We start from the raw sequence: 18661 nt of genomic DNA on the forward strand, positions 1-18661 counted from the left end.
TTTTTTGGTTTGGGCAAAAGGACTGTAAAGACATACTGTAAGTGTTGTTATAGATAATTCATCTACATTACATGTTGTTTATCTGTGTTCTAGGGTTGTAGTATTAGGTTGATACATGTGTGGAAACCTTTGACATGTGTATTGTGTTGCCTTTTTGTTTTTGTGTTGAATCTTTGGTTGAGGTTTTTATTGTACCCTTAAATAATATAACACATCTTTGCTCCATCGATCTCGTTAACTTTTACTGACACCATCAGATAATATTCCACATACTTTATTAAGGATAATGGAAACTCAAGCTGAATAAAAATAGTGGAAGATGAAGTCTAGAAAAAACATTTTCTAGATTTCACAGAGGGATTGGAAGCAAGATATTATAGGTCAAAATGAGATTCTTTGGGACCCCACTAATGGGTTGTGTTTTTCCTTTTTTTTAAATTATGCTTATAAATGCCAATTAAACTGTGATATGGTAGGTGACCATACTGAAACTATATTTTGGGACTGCCCAAAAATAAATACATAGAGAAGCGTCAAAGAATAGATGGAGAAAATCTTGGATACAAATATCCCCATGGACCTGTTATTCTTCATAATAGAAGTAACACCAAAACACTTGTCCACTGTTGACAAACTTTATATTTTGCACATCTTGTTGATGATCACACACACAAAAACAAGTATCAAAGCCTTATCCTCTCTTTTGACCAATTATTACATTAAGTCAACATGTCTACACAATGGAACTTCTGACTAGCCACAACAGACAATGCCTATTTTCAAAAGGAGATTGACAGCAGTTCCTGTTGCATTGTATGCCTTTAACTCCATAGATTATTTGTGATCTTGTGGTAAAAGTATGTTCTTAAAAAAGAGTAAGTGACTGATTCCTAAATGTACATATTTAAGATTGATAAAAGCTAAATATTTGTTTAATCTCTTACCTTTCAGACTGAACAGATTCTCAGTGAATACAAGATTCGAGCCTTGGCATGTCATCCAGACAAAAACCTGCAAAACCCAGGAGCAGGTAAATTTATTGTGTATTTTGTGGATGATTTTTTAAGATGTAAATAAAAAGTAAAGTTGGAAGACAAAAATGGTTTATTGAACAGCTATTCTGTTCCCTAAAAAAAGGAAAGCTTACTGGCTTCAAGAGGAAGTTGGAAGCTGAACAAGATGAATGCCAAATAGCAGCAGGAGAGCTTTCAAAAAGCAAATTTACAATTATAATCAAAGTTCTCTGTTGTTAAGACAGATTCCAATAATTTCATTATTGTGTTTGTATTTGTGATGAGCAGTTAGAAGAAAACAATAAATGGGAAGGGTATGACCAGAGGTGATCAAAAAGTTAACTTGTAAACTATTAATCGGTTAAGACGTTAACTTCAATAGCAGTTCATGAATGTATTGCGTTAATGATTAACTAGTTCTGCTGTTACAGTTTAAAGCAGTGATTCTGAACCTCAGGGTCTCGACCAAAATCATTTCCAGGGGTTGCCAGAAGGTTTTGGAGCTGTTTGATAGTGCTGTTAGGAGGATGTATAGGCTGTGTGCTAGGCTGGCTGGTATTGATAATTGCCATGTCATGATTTACTCATGTTTAGTTTGTTTTTTCATTGTTGTTGTGCTCTCCTGTTTTATTTTGCCAATAGCATCTTTGTGTTTCTCTGTTACCTTTGTAGTTTTCTGTTGATAATCATTTAGTTTTTTCTGTTGATAATCCTTTAGTTTTCAGTTTCCTGTTTTTTTTTTCCCCCCTGTGTGTAATGTCTATAGTGTTTCTCACTGCCTCCGTGTGTTTCCCTACAGTTTTGATTGCCCTCATTGTCCTCACCTGTGTCTTGTTGGTCTCACCTGTGTTTGATTACCCTGTCTATTTTGTCTTGTGTTCATTGTCCAATTTTCTTTGTGGTCATACTCTACCTACCTGTGTCTCTGTGCTTCGTGTCACCTGCCTCTTTCCAGTGTTCTATTTGTTTTGCCTTTTGTGGATTTTGTTTGGACTTTTAAAAATGTAAGCTTTCGTTTTTGCCTGTTGGGCTTTTTTTGTAAAATAAATAATTTTTTGTTTCTACACTTGGGTCCTCTTTTGTGTTTTTTCAACGAATATGACAGATTGAACTGACTTGGTTTCTAAAATTAACTACTTTCAGGACAATTTTTTAAAGTCTTCCTTGAGTGTGAACGATAATAGAGGATTTAAGTAATCACCTTGGGCTAGTACACGGCTGGCCAATTTTCCTGGTAGTTGTGGAGGCCAGAGAGTGGCCACCATTGCTCCCGGCTCCATTTTCTACCTTCACTTCATGGTCCAGCGCCCCAGAGTCTTGGCTACCTAAAGCCATCGCTGCCCAGTGCTCCAGAGAGAGAACCAGCCTCCAGGCTTCAAAGAGCCTTGACGGCGGTGTCCTGTCGATGCCTGGTTCCCCCTCTGCTATCCTGTCGATGCCTGGTCCCCCCCTTGAAGCTCCAGAATTCATGTGTTCTCGTTGAATGCTCTGCCCAGTCCTTTTTCCTCATGGGAGATGACATCTTGTCTACTCCTGTGTCTCTGAGGGAAGTCCTGCCAACTCCTGTGTCTTCGTCGGAGGCACTCATTTCCCTGTTTTCGCCATATCTATCACTTAAAATTTACATGTATAATTAATTATGACGATACTTAAAACAGACGCTAGATGGCGCCATGAGACTGTGTAGCCGTGTGCTGAACAGGGAACATTTAAGGAGCACTGTAAACATTTTGTTTGTGAGTACTAAATCTTATATTCCTGGATTGTTGATGATGGTTTTTGTTTGGACGTCAATGTTTTGTTTTGGATTTATCATTGAATCTCCAGTGAGCTACGTTCTGAATAGTAGCATTTAAGCTAGCGATTAGCCACGTGTTAGCCATAACGTTGTTATACTTTGAGACCACAGTATTATTTTTATGTTGTGTATTTGATTTGTGAATATCATAAACCAATCGCAGATATTTATGTCAACATTTGGAAGTGGTTTTCTATGTTTAATTTTAGTTTTGTCATGAGTAGTATACTTGAACGGTCTTTGAAAATGACATTGTTAAATGCTATTTTGTTTCTCCCTAGTGTAGTAACGAGGCAGATTTGTTATAAAAGAGAAATGGGTTTTACTGTGTTCGCATTATTCACAGAATGTGAACCATTTGAATATAAGAAGGGAATTAATTAAAATTCATGTGTAATTCTGTTAATGTATATGTGAAGAGGTACACTGTATGTTTAAAACATATTTAATTCATTTTATAAGTAACATTGAGTTAAGTGACCTTTAAAGAGATCGAGATTAAGAAATAAAGTCACATAGAGATAAGTTATTGTACAATAAGTAATGAGATGTATTTCCCCTGCAATTTGCAGGTTTTTCTTTTTTTGTCTGAGACTATTTCTGAAGTGAGGTGATCCAGTTGATGGCGAGCTAGAATCCATACCACGCGCAGGAAGCAGATTATTGAGAATCATCCTGGAGTATCAACTACGTTATTTCTGTCAGATAAGCACATGAGATCTCATTCAAACTTAACACTACCTGGGTAGAGTAAAAGCTAACCCCTAACCCTAACCCTAGGACACACCTGAACTGAACGGAAACTAAAAAGAACTTTGAACCTAAAAGACTGAACTGTATACGGACTGATGAAAGGAAACCAAAGGACTAAGAAAAACAGTGTCTTGCTGTGTAGAAATACGTTGTGTAAGATTGTTTGTCTTTACGTTTTGTAATAAAGCGCTTGTTTTTGTAAACCTTTACAAACAGGCGGACGAGAGAGAGAGAGAAAAAGAGACGCGCAGTCGAGTCCGCGTTAGTCCAGGTTATCCAACACACTGAGTAAAAAACACAATGTTAGCAAATCTAAACATAATATAATATTAAATACAAAGTAAATAAGTACTAAAAATATCAAAACTAAGAATGTGAATATATACAACCAGGATTTAACTAAGCATTACTAGTCTTAAATAGGAAGATTAAATATGGAAAATTAAATGTAAATGTGCAAAAAACAGTCGTAAATGGTTGTAAATTAAATATGAAAGATTAAATGTAAATGTGCAAAAACAGAGTTGTAAATGGACAGTATTGACATAAGTTAAAGTGCATGAGTGTAGACATATTATAAGCAGAAACTATACAATATAACGGTGAGTAGACAGCCAAATGAAGTGAACATGAGTGCAGGGATAATTTGTAAATTTAACATGTGCAGAACAGATTACAGTATGGAGGGACAGATATTATCATGATGACAGTTCTCTGCTCACATGAGGTGAGCTGTTGTACAGAGTTATGGCCAGTAGGGTGTGCAGAGGGTGATCAGGATTATCCATAATGGATAACAGTTTGTTAAGAGTCCTCCTCTCTGTCACCACTACAAAAGAGTCCAGCTTGCAGCCTATCACAGAGCAGGCCTTCTTAATGAGTTTGTCCAGTCTCTTAGTGTCACCACCTCCAATGCTGCTCCCCCAGCAGACCACAGCAGAGAACAGTGCACTGGCCACAACCGACTGACAGAAGATCTCCAACATCTTGCTGCACACGTTGAAGGATCTCAGCTTCCTCAGAAAGTAGAGTCGGCTCATCCCCTTCTTGTACACAGCCTGAGTGTTGGCCTTCCAGTTCAGTTTGTTGTCTATGTTGACACCCAGGTACTTGTACTCCTCCACCACAGACACGTCCTCTCCCAGGATGCACAGCGGTGGTGGCTCTGTCCTCTTCCTTCTGAAGTCGATCACCATCTCCCTGGTCTTATCCATGTTCAGAACCAGGTGATTTCTTCCTGTCCACTCCACAAAGTTATCCACCAGCTCTCTGTACTCCCCCTCTTGCCCATCAATTATACACCCAACCACCGCAGAGTCATCAGAAAACTTCTGCAAGTGGCATGACCTGGAGTTGTATTTAAAGTCAGAGGTGTACAAGGTGAAAAGGAAAGGAGACAGCACAGTCCCCTGTGGAGCTCCTGTACTACTCTCCACCATTCCAGACTGAACACTGCCAAGTCGGACAAACTGTGGTCTGTCTGTCAGGTAGTCAGTAATCCAGGAGATGATGGACGAGTCCACACCCATCAACTGCAGTTTCTCTTCCAGCAGTTGTGGCTGGATGGTGTTGAATGCAGTGGAGAAATCAAAAAAGGTGATTCTCACAGTGCAGCCGTTTCCCTCCAGATGTGAGTGAGCACGCTGCAGCAGGTAGATGATGGCATCGTCCACTCCCAGGTGTGGCTGGTAGGCAAATTGTAGAGGGTCAAGGGATGGTTTCATTTGCAGCCTGAGGTGGGTCAAGACGAGCCTCTCCAACACTTTCATCACATGAGAAGTGAGAGCCACTGGTCGATAGTCCTTGAGATCAGATGGTGTCGTCTTCTTTGGGACCGGGACCAAGCAGGACGTTTTCCACAGCACCGGTATCCTCTCCTGGCTCAGACTCAGGTTGAAGAGGTGTTGCAGAATCTCAGACAGCTGGCTGGCACAGGTCTTCAGAACCCTTGGGCTGATGCCGTCCGGGCCTGGAGCCTTGCTAATGTGTAGTTTCTCCAGCTGTCTCTTAACCTGGCCAGTTGTTAGAGTCAAAGGGAGGCTGGGAGGTGTGAAGGACAGGGGTGTTGTTTGAGGTGGGAGAGGCAGATGAAGGCTGTGAACTAAACCAGTTGAAGAACAGGTTTAGCTCATTCGCCCTCTCCAGGCTGCCCGAATGTTGTCTTTCTCTCCCCTTGAAACCAGTGATTTCCCTCATTCCAGTCCACACATCCCTCATGTTGTTCTGATGGAGTTTGGCCTCCAGCTTTCTCCTGTATGAGTCCTTGCACTCCCTCAGCTTTTCCCTCAGATCGTGCTGTATCCTTTTCAGCGCCTCCCTGTTTCCAGGCCTGAAGGCTTGTTTCTTTTTGTTGAGAAGGGCTTTCAGGTCACTGGGGATCCAGGATTTGTTGTTGAAAACAGCGTACAGTCCGGGCCGGTAAAGCAGTGTTTTCACAGAATTTAATGTATTCTGTGATGCAGTCAGTCATGCTGTTAAGTTGTATTTAAATTGACACTTTATATTTAGGTTAAAATATTTCGTACTTGCACTGTTGTTAATTTACTGCTCTGTGTGCCTTTGAATTGCCCCCCGGGGACAAATAAAGTTTTTTTTTAATTTGAATTTGAATGTCCTCTCAATGTGGCTCACAGAGTACATCCCAGTCTGTGGACTCAAAGCAGTCCTGCAGTGCCTCATTGCTCTCCTGTGTCCACCTCCTAACAGTCCTTGTGGTCACAGGCTGTCTTTGGACCAGGGGGATATACTCTGGTGTCAGTAGGACCAGGTTGTGGTCTGATCTGCCCAGGGGGGGAAGGGCAGTGGTACTGTATGCTTCCTTAACGTTAGCATACAGAAGGTCCAGTGTTTTATTTTCTCTAGTTGGACAGTTAACATATTGATGAAAAGTGGGTAGTGTTTTGTCCATTTTCACATGATTAAAGTCCCCGGTAATGGCTACAAAAGCATTTGGATGCTTAGTTTGAAGCTGTGAAACAGTAGAGTGAAGTGCATCACTCGCAGACTCGGCATCAGCTGACGGTGGGATGTAAACAGCTATAACAATGGCGCACGTGAATTCCCTGGGCAAGTAATATGGCCACATTCCAACAGCTAACAGTTCAATGTCCGGGCTGCAGAGACATTCCTTCACACTAACAAGGCCAGGATTACACCATCTCTCACTCACATACGGTGCAATCCCTCCACCTTTCTTCTTACCGTTCTTAATAACGTCCCTGTCAGCCCGTAAAGTCCTGAAGCCGGGTACCGCCATGCTGTGGTCCGGGATGTCCGAGTGCAGCCATGTCTCCATGAAGCACATAATACTGCACTGGCGGTATTCCCACTGGTGCCGGACAAGCGCGTCAAGTTCGTCCATCTTATTGCCCAAAGACCTCACGTTCCCCATAATCACCGCTGGTACAGAAGGCTTATGCTTTCTCTTCTTAGCTCTCCTCTTAGCTCCAGCTCTGCAACCCCGGCATCGCCTCCTCAGCTCCTCCGGAATTACAGGCCTTGCTCCGGGCAGTAGCACCTTGGAGAGCGCCATCAGCTGATCGCGTGTGTAAACAATGCCCTCACTCAGCTGTGCGCTGCTCTCCGTTACAAAGAATGTCAAAAGTAACAGAAAAACAGCGCAAAAAGAGCGAAAGTAGCCATTTCCACTCAATAGAGTAAACTAATACTCAAAAAACACACAGTAAAAACAAATAATAACGAATCAAAAAATACGATATAACGACAATATGTAATATATGATATATGTGGATTGTTGTGAGGGAAAGTGGGTTATCCTACATGTTGTGACACCTTATTCTTACCATTTTAAATGGAAAAACACAATCCATAGACTAATAGTCAAGTTTTCAAGTCTTTGGTTTCACACAGGGTGGACGGCAGGTTCCGATGTATCTGCTGACTTGTCAATAAGTCACGGAGCTTTATAAAGCTGACATGTCATCAGATGCATCACAGCTTGTCGTCTATCCTTGGTTCAAAACATTATCACCAATGCTATCTTTCTGGACTCCTGATATCATTTCTGTTAGCCAGAGGACCATACATGACATGATGATGTGCATGTATCAACCTGATTCGATCACTCTGATGAGTGTTTATGTAAGGGAGAAATTGTGAACAGTCATCAGAATGACATAATTGTCGCAAGCACATTCATAGAAAGCTATCCTTCTGGCCTTCCGACATAATTTCTGTTACAAGTTACTACAAAAACGTACCTTTGTTCACCTTTTTATCCAAAACATGCAGGGCAGTGGGTCTCCAGGAGCAGTGTTGAGAAAAAATATAAAGCATACCCTGTGATGCCATCTAAACTAGATAATAAGCTACATGTTTGTTGTTTTATCTTCTTAATCATTTACCTATAGGAAATCCTAACATTGCAAATAATGTTTGCAGACAATGATGAACAAATATTCTGTCAATAAATCAGTACTCAATATAGGCTGAAATTCATTGTATTCATGTAAAAACACCATTTAAATGTAAAGACGCAACAAAAATCAGTAAAGCCATCACAAAATCATGTTATATATAAATTATGGACACAACCTTTTCTTCGTAAACCGTCAGGCAAATAATATACACGGATTAATTAATAGTCTCACTATATAATTTGTCAATATACAATAATACTTCAAAATGCATTCAATACTGGAAAATTAAATATCTTGTAAAAAAAACATCCTTTTAAATCAGTAAAGCCATCGCAAAGTCATGTTTTAATACACTTTTTGCATTTTTTTAATACACTTCAATATACACAGTATTCTCCATGAACAGTCAGGAAAATGAACACATTAATTAGTACTACGATTATATAGTTTATCATTATACAAGATCAATAATACTTCAAAGTGCATTTCATTCTTGGAACATTAAATATCTTGTAAAAAACATCCTTTTAAATCAGTAAAGCCATCACAAAATCATGTTATAATACAATATAATTACATAATACATTACAATATAATACAATAGCACTTCAATTATAGGGTCATAAATACTCTCTTAATTGTGCATGAGTGCTTAGAGTCCATGGAAATCCTGAGGCAACACCTACTTCAGCTCTTTTATTGTCTGGCTGGATGTGTAGAGTGGGGACACTGTGCTGACTACTCTTCTTCCTGAGAGACGGGGACAGATAGAGTTACCAGTCATCTGAGTGGAGGAGCTTTTACTCCATAGTGCTATCCACGTTGTACCTAGCGGATAGATGGATAGAAGGAATTGGAAGGGAAAAGTGGGAACTTTATAGAGGAGAACAAAAGTCAAGTTTTAATTGATTACACAGTATGTCTATTAGAGCAGTCAATTCATATTCCAAATTTGAACCTTCATTCAAACCTGAGGGAGAAAGTTCACATTCGAACAGTATTGAGCCGTTCTAAATATACAGTCTATCAGCGCATCAGGCATCAGTTTGATCCAGCAGAGGGTGCTCTCAGCGACTACTTCATGAACTCTTGAACTTTAAATTAAAGACATTAATGTTGTAGCATTCTTTGTCTTTCTGCTTTCATTGTCTTTTTTAACACAGTGCTGGCAGCTTCCATATTCTCAGCCTTGAATGCACAACAGGTATCACACTGGTCTTTCTTTGGATGGAAAATAGACAAATTTAAATCGTTGAAACATTTGTGAACACTTGCCGTGACAGAGGCTGGAAGCCATGTTCTTCACTAGAGTGCTTATACTCTGCATGGAGGTGGCTGATGGACTAACACAGAGGCACCAGGTACATTTTCTATGAGGAGGACCTACAATATTGCGATTGGAACTTTTGGAAGGTCCAGAAGGAAAGTCTTCAGGAAGTCCTTCTCTTCTGTCCTCACCCTCACTTTCTCTGTCTTCTCAGGACTTTCCCCTCTTCCATTTCAAAAAAGTCCACTGCTTTATGCCTAGGGTTGACAGGAACAAACACTGGCACACTCTGAGTCTTCTACCATCCAGCACAAGGTGACAAAAAGTGGATGCTGACCTCCTGGATATATCTGCTCCTGTCCGGCGTCACTTTACACTGCTTACCTCTAACAAAAACTTTTCTCTCTTTCCAGTCTAATTTGTGCCAGAAGTACTTAAAGATATTCTCCCTCTTTGACTCTTCTAATTCTCTGCAGTGCATCGTTTTAGACTTTTGACAGGCCGCAGATTGGCATGGCTTCCCCATTTTTTTTTCCTCCTTCAACACTTGCTCTGGATTCTTCCTCCCACGATAGGACTGGCCCCTCGTTCTTCTCTTTGTTCACCCTCCTCTTCCTTCCCTGAGGTGCCTCATCACCTTGTGACAACCTGGACACTGTTGTTTTTCACCACAAGTTTACACCCCCAGATCGCCTACATTCACACCCACTTCCCTCTGTCTACTCACCGATTCGCTCCCTGTTCGTGCCCCATTCAATTTTCCCCTGTATTTCATTCACTCGGGCTGGGCAGTGGAGGAGGCAGCAGGAGAGGAGAGCTGATCATCGGTAAAACAACCTAAAAAGCAAGGTCGAAAATCAGCAAGGCAGTTAATCCCTTCACTCATTTTCCACCGTCATCAACAACTCCAATCACTCTCATCTCCATAACCCTCACGGATAGTTCGCCTTCACTCTTCACCTGTCATTCAAACACGGAAGTCGGTCACATCCCTCAACACAGCAGCCAAAACCAGCACTGGATTCCGGATTGACTAGACTGGACTGAACTTTTTGACAAGACTGACTGACGTGAGTAGCCTCCAGCTAAAACTGACTTCTTTATTTTCGCCGAAAGGTATATATTATTTTGATTGTTTTCATAAACTGAACTGAAGATCTTTTTTGTTGGAACTGAGTAAAAACCCAAAGTGGAGTTTTGAGTTGGACTGTTTTTTTACTTTGTGAGGACTGAGGGATTGTGGAATATTGAGTATTTGTTATTTTTTGAGTGTTGTTTGAGTGTGTGAGTTTATATTGTGGTTTATTAATATAATACTATTTTGCTTTGAATTACATTGGTTGTGGAGTTTTTATTTGTGGGGTTTTGTCATTTAATGTAAGGGTGTCCTCGTGTGACATTTTTTGGTTCAAATAATCCAAACAAGAAACTCAACTAAAACTTAAAACAACAAAAAACAACCAACTTATCTTAAATGCCAGGAGAGAGACCTGGCTGGCACCCCTAAAACAAAATATTAAAGGATCATCACATCTCAAAGTCAAACTGTCACAACCTGAGGACGCTTCACCTCTTTCTTCTTATAATGACAAAAAAAGAGAAAATAACATTTTTTGTAAATGGATTGTGTGTTGAGTGTGTATGGGTACCCCCTTACACACACGCACACACGTGCTTGTGCGTTGCTGAACACAAACAAACCCTTTTCACACATACGTAAATCTCCTGAAAAACTATCCGCAGAAAATCTGAGTGAGCTGATGTCTGAACGAGGCAGCATATACTCCGGAGATTTCAATTCGAGCCAATGAGTGACGTTTACAGTATATACAGTGACTGCCTAAAGTGTCTGCACGCAACCACTACGATCTCCGTGCACGTAATTAAACGGCTGCATTGTGTTTTCTGTTCGTCAGTATGTTGTTCTCCTCTCTGTTGTGGATGTTGTCATTCCATTGGATTACACATAGCATTGATATAAAGGCAAATATTCTCATTCTAACGTCGTGTAGCGGACTCTGTTGCTACGGCTGCTACTTCCAGCTCCAGTCACGTCTTACCTCAGGAAATCCCTCGCCCCCCCCTCCCCTCTGACAGGGATAGTCTCCAGCTGTGAAGAGCATATGTGAACGGCTAGGTCGGGAGAATCTCCGGAGAAGTCCTCCTGTAATTATCTAGATATTATCCGGAGTGCATATGTGAAAACGGATAAACAGTAGCTTGAAACCTTTGAATCAGGTTTTTTGGAGACACATTTAAAACATTTCAGGCAGTGAAGCACCATGGCAAGATTGAGAATCATTAGGATATTCTTATTCATAATAAAAATAATTACCTTAATTTCCAGATTAATCTGGGACAAAATCGTGAACGGGTGGGTGAATACGGGTGAATGAGTTCTGACAGATAATCTGGGGCCTGACCGTGAATGGCTCTGAAGGTGAGAATGAGAATTTTAAACTTAATCCTATATGCCACAGGGAGTGCAGTGTTTTCAGTATCGGAGTGATGTGAGACCGTTTGTTTGACCTGGTGAGTAATGGAGCAGCAGCATTCTGGATTGACAGGAGACAGTTTAGGACGGACGTGCTAAGTGAGGTGAAAAGAGCATTACAATAATCGATACGAGATGAGACAAAGGCGTGCAAAATCATCTCAAGTTCTGTGAAAGACACTAATGTTCTCAGCTTACTGGTATTTCTTAAATGAAAAAAGCATGATTTGGTTAGCTGTTTAACATGGCTGTCTAGTGATAAAGAAGAATTGAAAATGACTCCCAGATTACGGAGGTTGGAGCGAACAGCAGAGGAGAGGGGCCCAATGTTTTGCATGATTGTTGAAACATACTTGTCTTGGGCAATAACTAGGCAAGACAAGACATAACAGTAGCTGCCTGACCTTTAAACTGTCACAACCACTTGCTATTACAGTCCTTATGTGACACAAGTTAGGGGGTAGGTGAGGGGCAGGTTCTTCTTCAAAAAGATTAAATGGCACTGATAATTTTGGAGTAAAACGTAACAACGTACCTGTGCAAAATCCCTCAACTATAGCCACTGAAATGAACAAATACTTTATGAATTCGGTTAACGAGATAACACAACAGTTTACCCCCCCTAGCTGTATACATAACCTTCCTAATCCCAATCATGCAGCTTTTAAGATAGCGGAAATATCTGAAGTGGAGGTGATGAATATTAACCCCCTCAAACGGTCAAAATCCAAAGATGTGTCTGGACTTGACACACATTTTTAAAAAAATTGTATAAAGAATCATTAATTTTACCAATTAAACATTTGCTTAATTTATCCTTTAAACAAAGTGTAGCGCCCTCAGCGTGGAAGCTTGCTGTTATCACCCCTAAATCTGGTGATAAAACAGAAATGGCAAATTACCGACCTATCAGTATTCTACCCGTAATCTCCAAAATAGCAGAGAAGTGGGTCGCAAAACAACTGAATATAGACTTAAATAATGGCCCCACACCCCTGCATCCGATGCAGTTTGGGTTTTGTAACCACCATTCTACAGAGTCTGCAAACTGCATTTTTGTTGAAAAAATCAAAAGCCTTCTTGATAGGAATGCCTGTGTAGGTGCTGTATTCCAGGACCTCAAGAAGGCTTTTGATACCGTCAACCATAGTGTTGTTTTCTCAAAATTAACTTGTTACAATTTTTCACAGGAAGCACTACTCTGGTTTGAATCATACTTATCAATTAGAAAATAATGGCACCAAATCCTCTTACCTTGACTGTCCAACAGGGGTCCCACAAGGCAGTATTTTGGGACCTATTTTATTTACTATTTATATAAATGACCTTCCGGAAGTGTGTATAAATGTAAACATTCAAATGTATGCTGACGATGCCGTTGTTTTTACACAAGGCAGAAATACTCATGAAGTTTCACAAATTTTAACAACAGCCATGACCCAAGTGCAAAGCTGGGTCAAAGATTCATGTCTTCAATTAAACGCAAAGAAAACGGTCTGCATGATGTTCACTAAACAGCCAACCAGCCTTCAGCAGTCCGGCATTTACCTGGAAGGTTTAGAGCTTAGTCTAGCTAATGAGTTTAAACATTTAGGCCCAACATTGGACCCAACATTAACATTTAAAAAACACATCAAACAATTAACAAAGACGGTAAATTTTAATATAAACAATTTTAGACAGGTAAGATCCTTCATGACTATCAATGCTGCTCGAATGTTTTTACACTCTATGATTTTTTCACATATTGAATACTGTATAACCACATGGTCACTTTCTGCTGGCACAACACTTAAACCAATACAATCTCTTTTTAAAAAGGCCATAAAAATCTTTGACAAAAAGACATTTTCGTTTCACCATTGCACTGTTTTAGATAAACATAATTTACTAAATTTTCATAATTTTGTTCATTTTAAAAATGCATGTTTTATATATATAATTTTGCACGGACTTGCTCCTCCTCCTTTGAAGGACTTTATAAAGCTGAAGTCTGCCAGTGGGATCTGCACCAGGGCCACACCAAGGAGACTGTGAGGTCCCATACAGACGCACTACATTCGGACAAACTGTTCTGTCAGTCAAAGGAATTAAATATTGGAATATTCTCCCACTCACAATAAGAGACTCACAAACATATGCTGTCACAGCGCACGCACGCACGCACGCACGCTCAACTCCTCGAAAGGGGCTAGAATTGTGACGGACTTTTCCAGTAGCCCCCACTGGCTTGCAGTTAATGTGGCTGGCAGGTCATACTCTGCTGCATATATGTTACCACGTTACTGGCATTGTCTTGTAAAATAACATGGACTTGGCTCTTGCATGCATTTAACATCTCCTCAGTTGCTGTAGCTATGGCCTCTCCTGTGTGTGAGCCACAAAACTGTTTAACATGTAGCATCTATCCACTGAGCTGTCAAACTCATTAAGGACATTGGACACACGTTTGAGCTCCATAGATCAGTTGTGAAACCACAACAACGTTTTCCAAGCATTTCGAAAATTAACTCACAGACTTCTTTGTACTTCGGAGATGAAATGTCGGTTTGGAATTTTGTAACAAGGCTCCAAATGTTCAATTAAACGTTGAAAACCCACATTTTCAACAACAGAAAGTGGTTGGTCATCCAGCAAAATGAATTCAGTAACTCTCTCCATTATTAGCTTTGCTTTGTTGCTGTCTGGAGGGAGTTTCTGGCGCTTCTCAACAGTTTCCTGTAATGTTTGTTGTTGCGACTCACTTTTCCTCTTGGCACTTGTTGCTAGCACAAAGTCGGCATACTCCTTTCCATGATGCTTTCGCAAATGTTTTATCAAGTTTGTGGTGTTGAAGCTTCCAGTGCTGCTGCCACCCCTCGACACACTCGCGTTGCATAAATAACACTCGGCTCGGTCTCACTCTCGCTCTAGTTTCTGCTCAAGGCTATCTCTTTACGGCATGTCACGTAAAGTAATGGTAGCAGCTTAAGGATCGGATCGGACAACTTGTACTATGTTTAATATATCCGATCCCGTAATTTTGGCTAGTATCGGACCAATACCGATACTGAGTGTCCCTGATATGGCGCATCCCTAGTTTTCAACTTTACCAATCTGACAACTGAGAGGAGAAACAACCACCACAATCGTGAGCATTAGCACGACGTTTCAGTGTTGCAGGTATTTATTTTGCAGCCTTTTCAGATGTAATATGTGTGTAGTATGTGCTCATCGGGTAGCTTCATTGTTGTGGTGTATGTGTGGAAACTGCAGCTGCCTACCGAAGCAGAAAACGTGTGCTGCATAATACTATAACTGGGATATAGCAACGTAGCCTATGTTACGTTTGTATCAAGTCTTTTTATCATTAAAACAGTCACTGTTATTGTGTTGAAAAATATGTTAGCCTCTTCCAATTTCACTGACTGGAGCTACCAACATATTTATCTCATATTTATTTTACTCGTGGCTTCACAAAGTTTGGCTTGATTACAATATGATTATTGGCCACAAATGTGTTCTGTACAATACAATTTTTTACATTTACATTAGTACTGTTTGTTGTTTATTGCAGCGACTCACCTTGTTCTACATTGTATATCACCTCCTTGATGTGATTAAAAATTCAATGAGCAATTGTAAGTATCAAGGTCATCATAGACTGCTATAGTTACTTTTACTACAAAAGCCCAGGTGATAATCACGTGTTTTTTGGATCAATATCTCATGCAATAATGTTTCCTCCTCTGTCATTATTTTCCTTCTTATTGAACATTATTTCATTTTAATCAGTATCTTCTTTCATCAGGAGAATGAATCCGCTGCCTGTTCCTTGTACCAAAAATATCCAGGGCTAGAACCAAACTGTTTATAGAATTAATGTATCCGTAGCAGCTCAAAAATTGTTTTCAAACAAATAAAAAAGACAATAACTGAAGCATACTTACATGTTGTGGTTGTGAACTTCCAGAAGCATCAGAATCTCCATAGCTGCCAAAGAGAGTAGAAGCTGAAACTTCTTTCCAAGTCCGTTTTTTGCTCAAGCTAACATGTCTTAGCACCTATGCACTGTACGGCATATTGTGGGCGTGCTACAGAAGTTAACGGGCGTGCAACATGAGCTGGTGGGCTTGCCACAACGAGCCAATGGGCTTAGATCACTGACATCAAACTGACAAGACGTGACACTGGCAAATTTTTTCGAGGGGGGCTAGGGACTGAGCGTTACATGCAGCTAATGCTGCAGCTAACAGGAGGACGTAGGAGAAGCTGCATTTCCGCGGACTTTGATTTTTTTCACATAGATGTGCCTAAACATGCATAGGACACATGGAAAACACACTAAAGAGCATATAAAACCAGAAAAAGCATATGATCCCTTTAATCCTCATTTTCAACAAACCTTCCTCCTCACTGCTGTCTACCACTGCCCCTGTCTCAAGATCCCTGTCATATCTCACACTGACCAATGCACACAGCTACTCTAATGAATAAGACATGTCTATCCTGAAAGAGAGAAAACAGAATGCACGGTGCAATAAACAATCAATATTATGTTCAGTTACTCGATCGGAGAAATCAGATGTTTATGAACATATCCCAGTCAGTAATAAAATGCATTTTGTATAAAAATAAATACAGTCATGATATACAAAAGCTGTGAGGGTCTGACATTAGCTGAATCGGGAGGAATACCAGTAAGCAAACTAGCTAGGGTCATCTTGTGCATCAACAATGTAAGCCCAATGCTGTAATAACAATGAAAGCACAGTATTTTTAGACATGCCGAAGAAAACTATGTAATGTTTATTGGTAACGTTAGCTGAGGCTGACAACAGCAAACACATGTTTGATCGGAGCATACGTCTCATGACACCATGCATTAGCCACAAATTTCACTTTAGCTCAGCTATCGAGAGTCAAGTTACACTTTAGCTTAGCTATTGAGAGCTACACATTTACTATCAACACCAAGTTGTAAACAACTTGCAGTAAGTAATCCATACAAATGATGACATAAATACATGTACATAGTACAGAAGTGAATGTAGTTGGTGATACTTCACAAATTACCTCACCAGTAATATCTTAAACAAAGAAAGTGATGAGTGGCGCCAATCATCTCCAGTGAAGAAGCAAACTTATGCAATCCCAAACAAAGGGGAGTGGAGATTTGATAGACACTTCTGACATCCAAAGGACATGCTTGTTATATGGAACACCAAATAAAACGTATTTTCATTGGTTATCTGGATTTATACAAACACCAGATAGAAGGTGACAAGTGCATCCCATCTATCATAAAAAGTCAAAATCATCAAAAGTGGAGATACGTGATTTTCATTGGACAGATATATAAACATTGCACAAAAAGTAAGGACATTTGTGTTTGGTAGATTATTAGCGCTTTGCTGCCATTTTTCACAGCTTAAACATGCATGAAATTTCAACGAAAAATTTGATATTTTGGTGGTTTCGTACACAAATTTTGCAAAATGGCTCAGTGGCGCCCCCTTGAGATTTTCAAAATGGCCTCCCCATAGAGGTTTTTTTCACGTAAACTCACTCAAATTGGTACACATTGAGCTTGTCAGGACCAACAAAAAATCCTCTTGCACCGTTTCAAAAAAACAAAATTGCAGATTTCAGCCTTCCTATTTCAACGAACTTTTCCGAGGGCGTTCATCCAATCGACGCAAACTCAGTGTCAGTGTGTTCTAGACATGTTGGAGATATGTAGTTGTGCGATGCACAAAGATTTGTCAAAAGGGGTGCCTCAGTAGCGCCCCCTTCACTATTTCAAACATTTAGCCCCTGTAGCCCGTTTAACAAACAATTCTGAATTTTCCTATGCATAGCCATCATGACAACACCTACAAAAAAGCATCTTGGACCCATGCCCAAAATCAAACAGGAAGTCCACAAATTACATTTGATTTTCAAAATACTGCCTACTGCCTAAGTAACAAAAATTGTGTTTATTTGAGTCATCTCCTCGGAGGGGCTTGATCTGATAGTAAAACTGTTTTGGTTAGCTTATTGTACACATCGAGCAGATCCATAGTTGTTTAGCATGACTGTACGTCAAGGGGTTTGGCCACAGCAGGAGGTCAAACTTTGATGTTTTCACTGTTTGCCTGTTTTAAATTAAAAAAAACGCTGTTTGTTGAAATCATCTGCTCGGAGGGGCTTGATCTAATTGTTATTTTTTGGGTCAGCTTATTGTACATCATCGAGAAGATCCATAGTTGTGCGCAGCATGACTGTATTTCAAGGGGCGTGGCAACAGCTGGTTGTCAAACTTGGACGTTTACACTGTTTGCCGATGATATCAAATCATTGTAACTGTCATATACAATACTCTATCTTCCTCAACTTTCACATGTATGATCACAGTTGGCCTCTGAACACAGTGACATAACAATATCTAACTGTAACCATAGTGCCCCCTACTGCAAGGACTAAGTACTACCTCCCCTATAAAATGTCACATTTCCTTCAAATTTCACATCAAAAATGTCAGTACTGGCCTGGTCACATCTAACCTAATAAAATGATTCCATTAACATCGCGCCCCCCTACTGGAAAGAGGCTGTACTACATCTCATATACTTTTTCTTATCCGCTCCAAATTGTACAGGTATAATCAGGGTTGGCTTCTGAACACAGTCACAAAACAATAATAAAGTTTAACCATAGCACCCCTACTGCAAAGAATAAGTACTACCTCCCATATACAATGTCAGATTTGCTCCAAATTTCACAGGTATAATCAGGGTTGGCCTCTGAACACAGTCACATAACAATAAATAACTGTAACCATAGCGCCCCCTACTGCAAGGACAAAGTACTACCTCCTAACAATGTTTAATTTGCTCCAAATTTCACAGGTATCATGACAGTGCCAGCCTGAACTGCTGGCCTCCTCCATGGCGCCACGTCGCTTCTGCTGCTTTCCCCGTGGTCTCGCCCCCC

At 40.2% G+C, this 18661-nt stretch overlaps 1 protein-coding gene across 2 annotated transcripts in view; it reads left to right on the forward strand.

Annotated features, from left to right (window-relative positions):
• dnajc12 (DnaJ (Hsp40) homolog, subfamily C, member 12) overlaps nucleotides 1–18661 on the forward strand; it is a 97064-nt gene that overhangs the window by 34381 nt on the left and 44022 nt on the right. For both annotated transcript variants that reach the window (XR_009673349.1, XM_061040960.1), the window contains exon 2: nucleotides 952–1030. Coding sequence is in view for 1 of the 2 variants with exons in the window: in XM_061040960.1 (XP_060896943.1) it covers nucleotides 952–1030 (79 nt within the window). In the remaining variant the exon portion in view is untranslated. The remainder of the gene's footprint in view (nucleotides 1–951; nucleotides 1031–18661) is intronic.

Source organism: Labrus mixtus, chromosome 6 (assembly GCF_963584025.1).
Source record: "Labrus mixtus chromosome 6, fLabMix1.1, whole genome shotgun sequence".
In the NCBI taxonomy this organism is placed as follows: Eukaryota; Metazoa; Chordata; class Actinopteri; order Labriformes; family Labridae; genus Labrus; species Labrus mixtus.